Source organism: Citrus clementina, unplaced genomic scaffold (assembly GCF_000493195.1).
Source record: "Citrus clementina cultivar Clemenules unplaced genomic scaffold, Citrus_clementina_v1.0 scaffold_5, whole genome shotgun sequence".
Lineage (NCBI taxonomy): Eukaryota > Viridiplantae > Streptophyta > Magnoliopsida > Sapindales > Rutaceae > Citrus > Citrus x clementina.
Genome location: NW_006262201.1, coordinates 36,960,159 through 36,967,971, shown reverse-complemented (window position 1 = coordinate 36,967,971; position 7,813 = coordinate 36,960,159). Strand labels below are relative to the sequence as shown.

The 7,813-nt window shown below is 38.7% G+C and overlaps 1 protein-coding gene across 1 annotated transcript; it reads left to right on the top strand.

Moving 5' to 3' along the window:
• Positions 1-214: 214 nt before the first annotated feature.
• On the top strand, positions 215-4,565 carry LOC18041814 (nitrate reductase [NAD(P)H]). The gene is made up of 4 exons (XM_006434048.2): positions 215-1,326; positions 1,979-2,119; positions 2,388-2,620; positions 3,063-4,565. The coding sequence occupies exons 1-4, from the start codon at positions 330-332 to the stop codon at positions 4,398-4,400; spliced, it is 2,709 nt and encodes a 902-aa protein (XP_006434111.1). The 5' UTR covers positions 215-329; the 3' UTR covers positions 4,401-4,565.
• Positions 4,566-7,813: the final 3,248 nt, after the last annotated feature.

The following is a 7,813-nucleotide window of genomic DNA, read 5'->3' as shown; positions in this document are numbered from 1 at the left end:
TCCAAAGCCCTCTTAATTCGTATCAGCCATACCATACGGCTCCACCCTAGCCGACGACAGAGCCTCTGTAGTCCATATGAATTGAAAAATAGAAAAGAAAAAATGATGTGAATTGTTTATCAGAAGTGGGTCCCACTCGTCGTTTGACACGTTTCTACCTCAACGAGCGCTATATAATGCCACCATCTCCCCGTTCATTTGCTCAGCGAAACACACAAAACTCGTAAGAGGTTCGTAACTCTAGAAAACTTTTCAAGTTACACGGGAAAAAAAAAAAAAAAAAATAGAGTGAGTCATAAAAGCCAAACCCCTTTTCTTTTGAATCTACAATGGCGGCCTCGGTTGACAATCGCCAATTCACCCACCTTGAATCCTTAAACGGCATCGTTCGTCCTTATAAACCCGGTCCAAATCACAGGTCTGACTCCCCTATTCGCTCCTCCCAAAATGGGTTCGCTCCCAAGAAGCAAGTCTTTCTCGAGGAAGACTGGTCGAGTGACGATGAAAATGAGGCTGATTATATGGAGATAATACGCAAAGGCAACAGTGAACTTGAGCCGTCGATCTTGGACCCCAGAGATGAAGGCACTGCCGATAACTGGATCGAGCGGAACCCCTCCATGGTCCGTCTCACAGGGAAGCACCCCTTCAACTGCGAGGCTCCCTTGACCCGGCTCATGCAACACGGTTTCATAACCCCGGTCCCGCTTCATTACGTGCGTAACCACGGGCCGGTCCCCAAGGCATCGTGGGTCGACTGGACCATCGAAGTAACCGGTTTGGTCAAGCGACCAGCCCGGTTCACTATGGATCAGCTAATGCACGAATTCCCGAGCCGGGAGTTTCCTGTCACGCTTGTTTGTGCAGGTAACAGACGCAAAGAACAAAACATGGTTAAACAAACAATTGGATTTAACTGGGGAGCGGCTGGGGTTTCAACTTCGGTGTGGCGCGGAGTACCATTACGTCATGTGCTCAAGCGCTGTGGGATCTTCAGCCGTAAAAGTGGGGCCCTGAACGTGTGCTTTGAAGGGGCTGAGGATTTGCCAGGTGGCGGTGGGTCCAAGTACGGGACGAGTATCCGGAAGGAAGTAGGAATGGATCCAGCAAGGGATATCATATTAGCGTACATGCAAAATGGTGAGCTTTTATCGCCTGATCACGGATTTCCTGTGCGGGTGATCATACCTGGTTGCATCGGTGGCCGCATGGTGAAGTGGCTGAAGAGGATTATCGTCACCACTCAGGAATCCGACAATTATTATCATTACAAGGACAATAGAGTACTTCCATCGCACGTTGACGCGGAGCTTGCCAATGCCGAAGGTAGTTCTTTCACTCTCTGTCACGTGATTTTGCTTATGTTTTGTGCGCCAAACTGGCTACTCACACACGATCTATCAGTTTTTATTTTTGATTATTGCGATTTGATTTTGAATAGTATAATAAAACAGAATTTGGATTTTGGACCCATCCGTTTCTTTCTTTCTTTCTTTTTCTTTTTCTTTTTTTTTTTAAAGATATTTTTTTATGTTTTGGTGTAACGAGAAAAATCCCGTTATTTTTTTTGTTCCTATGTTAAAGACTCCGGATGTACACGCCGCAAACTTTTGGTATTCTGGTTTAAACCTATAGCGTTCCAGTTAATGAGTTTGTGTTTTAATAGTGAGCCAATTATCCCTATTCTTAAAATATATTTAATGTAACTTATAACTAGTTAATTTCATATGTTGGATTGAAATCTAACGGCTGAAAAATAATTTATAAAAAACTAGTAATAAGTGGGTCACAAACTAAAATAGCTTAATTTATAAGCTGTAAATTATATAAAATATAACTTAAAAACACCCAAGCAATAATTACCGTGGGAGTTTAGTTGTTTTTGTTTCGTTTTTTTTCAAATATGTTGGCGCTGTGAATAATATCGTTTACAATTGTAAGAGAAAGAAATAAGATTATTGTTTAATGGTGCGTGCAGCATGGTGGTACAAGCCAGAGTACATAATCAATGAGCTCAACATAAACTCAGTCATAACGACACCGTGCCATGAGGAGATTTTGCCAATCAACTCGTGGACCGCTCAAAGGCCATACACTTTGAGAGGCTACGCATATTCCGGTATGTTATGCACATCTTTTTTCTTTTTCTTTCTTTTTTAACTAACAGAATCTTCTATTAGTTTAAAATTTAATTGTGTACCAGATGCATTCAACCTTATGAAAAAAAGAAAAGAAAAAGAAAAAGAACTAAACTTAGTCCCACAGAATTCATAGTTGCCTTTCTATTTTCTCTACAAGTTGCAAACAAATTCAACCAACGTTTCTTACTTGGGAAGGTGTCTTCAAGTTGCAATGAAACTAATCTTCTTGTATTACGCGCTAAACAGGAGGTGGGAAGAAAGTGACACGCGTGGAGGTGACACTGGATGGTGGTGACACATGGCACGTGTGCACGTTGGACCACCCTGAGCAGCCGAACAAATATGGCAAGTACTGGTGCTGGTGCTTCTGGTCACTTGAGCTTGAGGTTCTCGACCTGCTTGGAGCCAAGGATATTGCGGTCCGAGCCTGGGATGAGACCCTCAACACCCAACCCGAGAAGCTCATCTGGAATGTAATGGTACGTGCTTCCTCACGCATCTTGCACGTGGTGTTTCAGCGATTCTTAGTTGTTTTTATATTAAATGGTCAAAGTTAAATGATTCCCCATTTCCTAACAATTTAACCCCCTTGGATTATGCCACGTGCGATGCGTTTGTTTGTTCGGGGTGTGATAGGGGCCTAACCAAACTCTCGGCCCCACAAGTTTGGAGTGTTGGGCATCGAAATCCAGCTAATAATATTTATTCACCAAGAATCTAGACTTTACGTCTTTAATTTTGCTTCCTGGACTGCCTGCCCCTAGTTTTGGGTCAAATTGTTAAAAATAATTTTCTTTTGAAATTGATATACAGAATATTCTATTGACAGACATATATATTTTCAAACTTAATTTAATAATGAAGTCGAGTTGAATTTTGAAGCTTGTTTCACTAATGTGTGTTAAAATAATAATAATGCAGGGAATGATGAACAATTGCTGGTTCCGTGTGAAAGCAAACGTATGCAAGGCACACAAGGGAGAAATCGGAATCGTGTTTGAGCACCCAACACAACCGGGCAACCAATCGGGCGGATGGATGGCTAAGGAGAGACACCTCGGGAGATCCTCGGATGCCAATCAAACTCTAAAGAAGAGTGTTTCTTCGCCTTTTATGAACACTACCTCAAACACATACTCGTTATCCGAGGTTGCGAAGCACAACTCTGCCGATTCAGCATGGATCATCGTCCACGGTCACATCTATGATTGCACTCGATTCCTTAAAGATCACCCTGGTGGCACCGACAGTATCTTGATCAATGCCGGTACCGATTGCACCGAAGAATTTGACGCTATCCACTCAGATAAAGCCAAGAAAATGCTTGAAGATTATCGCATTGGTGAACTGATTACAACGGGGTACACTTCTGACTCCTCAGCCTCCTCGCCTAACAACTCCATGCATGGGGCATCCAATTACATTGGGACCAATTTGGCGCCTATTAAAGAAGTTGCGCCAACGAGAAGTGTAGCTCTTGTCCCACGTGAGAAAATCCCATGCAAACTCGTGGAAAAGATTTTGATATCTCACGATGTGCGTCTCTTCAGATTTGCCCTGCCCCAAGAAGATCAAGTTTTGGGGCTGCCAGTGGGCAAGCACATATTTTTGTGTGCTACCATTGATGATAAGTTGTGCATGCGAGCCTACACGCCAACGAGCTCCGTTGATGAAGTGGGCCACTTCGATCTCGTGGTCAAAATATATTTCAAAGGAGTTCACCCGAAATTCCCCAACGGAGGACTGATGTCGCAGTACTTGGACTCTCTGTCAGTGGGATCCATACTGGACGTGAAGGGTCCGTTGGGTCACATTCAATACACTGGCCGTGGCAACTTTTTGGTTCACGGAAAGCCAAAGTTTGCTAAGAAGCTGGCTATGTTAGCTGGCGGCACAGGAATCACCCCTATTTATCAAATCATGCAAGCCATTTTGAAGGATCCTGAAGATGAAACAGAGATGTACGTGGTGTATGCGAACAGAACCGAAGATGATATTTTGCTGAGAGAAGAGCTTGATGATTGGGCCAAGAAGCACGATAGAGTTAAGGTTTGGTACGTGGTAGAGAAATCAATTAAAGAAGGGTGGCAATACAGTACGGGATTCATTACAGAAGCAATCCTCAGGGAGCACGTCCCAGAAGGATCAGGCGATACTCTTGCATTGGCGTGTGGGCCTCCTCCGATGATTCAATTTGCCGTGCAGCCGAATTTGGAGAAAATGAACTACGATACCAAGGATTCGTTGCTGGTGTTTTAAATTAAACGCTGGGGTCAAGCACAGACGACGATACCAGCCGAGGTTGTACATATTTAAACGTCGAAGTTTTCAGCAGCAGTTAAGTACTGCGTCACTCTATAGAGTCTATAAATAAATTCTCCCCGATCAATAACAATTGAATGCCCTGTAATTTCCCTTTTGGTACAAATTTTTCTTCTTCATTATCTGGACAAATTAGTCGTAAAACTTCTCATATCTTTAGCAGATTGCAAGGCTACATTGATGTTACAAGCATTTTCAATATCTTACATTTTTAAAATAACAAAGAATCGAGATCCTACTCAATACATAAAAGACCATTACGACATACAGACCTAACAGCAATAATTTTTTTTATTTTTTTGACTTATAAAATGATAAAAGTCCAGATCATTACAGCAGACAAGTATGACAAAAATATCATGACTATTATCCCATACAAATAAGAAAAATAAATTCCGCAATTATGAAATTTTTCTTTTTGCTATTTGTTCTCTTATATAAATTACGGTTTCTGGTACGAGGAGTAATACGAGTGAAAATACTATTTTTCTACCATTTTTGCTTTTCATTGCCGAAGAAGGTTAATAAGAAGAAAAGATAAAATTAAGGTTGATTAATTAAGAAATAAAAGAAGGAAAGATCTTGGTGTTGAGTTGTAATTATGAGGCTCCCCCACATGTTAGATTTTGTTGGTGAATTTTTATGTGTCTTTTCCTTTCTTCAAAGATTACATTTCCATGCGGAATTCGGGATTCAGGACCAGTCCTATATAAGATTATTTTGGCTGCAGCATCCTGAGTAACTTTCTTTACAGCAGGCTAAGATAGGCACCACGGGACGGGACAGCTAGCCATCGAATTCCCTATCTATCTCGTATCTCATTTGGCGCAGTTAAGATAAGGTGCCCCATGCATTTGATTCGGATATTCCACAAGATTACGCGAGTTCGAAAAATCAACAAAAAAACAGTGAATAAGAAAACGATAATAATTATTTGCCATAAAGCTCACATCTTTATTGACCCATTAAAAAAAAGTTATCATATCTGTTAACACATTATCAACTCTTGGTTTGAAAACATTATTTTCTTCATTAAACCATAATCAATGCACATAAATGGTCTCATAATTAATTGACCTCGCTCATCACCATGTATATGATCACAAACAACTAGACATATTGCACGATTATGTAACTGTTTACAAATAGTATTTAAGACGTGGATGGAACTTGACGAGTCTAGCTAGCCATATGGTGGTGTCACGCACTCAAAATGTATGGCATAAGCAACGCGGGAAATATTTACCGAGCCAGAACACGTGCTTGATATTTGAGTAAAACATGCATGCATCAAGCTGTTAGGTGATAGCAGCGGCTCAAGGGATGCGAAACATCTAAGTGGGACCGGACCGGTTAAAGATAGATAGAAATAGTTGGCCACCGCTGCTCCCGAGAGCCGCACTCAGACGGCTGCTGGCTGTTGCGGGTGAGACCGAGTCGACTGAGAGCCAAAGCCACCATTTTGCCGTTTGATGCTCGAAAAGGTCGCCTTTATTATTTTTCTTGTTGCCTCGCACCGCATGACCCCCCAACCTCTCCAACATTGTCGTCATTCAATTGATTGTTGATTCTTCTCCCTTCTCAGCACTTACGTCTTTAATTGTAATAATAAACTAAATATGAAGAAACTTCTCAATTTTTTTCCTAAATGGAATCTAACAAACGAATCATCTCGCTTTGTTTTGCTCCCTGGGGTTGGCCTTTGATGTTGAATTGAATGATCAACTGTAGTCATTCAATTTGATTAAGCAATTTATATATAAAATATACCAACAAAATGACAGAATATTGTTGCGACTCAAGGCAACAACATAATATTAAAATAAAATATCGATAAATAAATATAATTTTGGGATCATGAAAATCTATTAATTTAACAGATATTTAATTATTTGATAAAATTATAAATCATCAGTTTATGAAGTTATTTTTTTATTTAAAAAATATGATTATATTTTCGTTAACATTTTTATGGTTTATTTGGTAAATTAATATTTCTCAAGAGCATCTTTGAAATATTTTTTAAAATATAATAACTAACTCCACACTTAACCTAGATTATATGAACTACTAACTCGACACTTAACCGAAATTATATGAACTAAACGTGTTGTTTACCCGTTTCCAAAAATAATTAAATTTCATATTCGCATAAAGTACTGCATATGGAATTCAAATTCACTATCACTGGACCCAAGAAATAGTCGGATTTATTTTTGCTTGTGGTGCCTTTATTGGTAAATTACAACTAATCAAGTAATATTTTTTTTCTTTTTGGCTAATAAACTGCATGTGAAAACCTTACTCATTCATGTTCTTCCCTTCATGCCAATGCCTGGAAAAATTTTAGCTTAAGCCGAGATAAAGAAATCATTAAAAAAAAAAAACAAGTTGCATAAGAGAAAGAAAGGTAAAATAAAAAAATAATAAAAAAAGAGTATTCTAATATTACTCATTCATTGTTAATAATGAATGATTAAGAAAACAAATACTATTTTATGGGCAAATGTTAGTTGTTAGGATTCTTAATTGTTTAATTAATATAATACCAAGTCCATAGAACTTGGAAATTGGCTCCAAAGACATCGGGTGGAAACACGCTATTATTTTAGTATGCATGCTCTGCTGTCTCGCAGCAACCACAAAAGCATTTTGGTGTCGCTCTCACTACAGCCGTGGGGAATTTAATAACATTTAAAATAATTGTTAGCGATGGCAAATTGGAGGGTTAATTGTAAACGAAAGCAACACGACAAATAAAAGTGCAAGCTAGCCAGCTTGCTAGTGATAGTTTAAAGTTTATTTTTTTAAGTCACTGGATCATGTCATCACAAATCTCAGAATAATTTTAATTTGCTTTTGGTTTAATTTACAGTAAATTTGGCTAAAGGGCGGCCGATATATTTTTTTGCCCTTTTCTTTTCTGAAAGAACATCTATCAGTTTGGTAGCCAGCTACAAGGCTTTTTTTTTTTATTGTTATCACTCGTGATAATGAATGAATTAAACAAAAAAAATTAAGATATATAGATTAAATATTGAATTAAATTAACAGGAAGTTGTGTTTAAAAGATAGCAAGTTAGATTAATTTAACCGTTAAATTTCCTTAATTATGAGGGGGAAAAAAACTCAACGATATTAATAATCGTTTTTTTAACAATTATTTTTCAATTGTTCTCGTCGTTGTACTCTTTTTGTTATTATTTTTATTATTATAATCATAAGGTCTTAGGTCTACATTAAGTATACGTACAAAGTACAGTCATTCAATGGAATCATCGTATATCAATCCAATGATGATAGCTTTGGTTTGACCTTTATGGAAGTAAGAGGGGATAAATATTTGATTT

What these genes read in the sequence shown, in the direction of transcription:
- LOC18041814 (XM_006434048.2), top strand. Translation starts at nt 330, where the DNA reads ATGGCGGCCTCGGTTGACAATCGCCAATTCACCCACCTTGAATCCTTA. An exon ending in GGAGCTTGCCAATGCCGAAG is followed by an intron (nt 1,327 to 1,978) that starts GTAGTTCTTTCA and finishes TGGTGCGTGCAG; the next exon opens with CATGGTGGTACAAGCCAGAG. An exon ending in AGCTCATCTGGAATGTAATG is followed by an intron (nt 2,621 to 3,062) that starts GTACGTGCTTCC and finishes ATAATAATGCAG; the next exon opens with GGAATGATGAACAATTGCTG.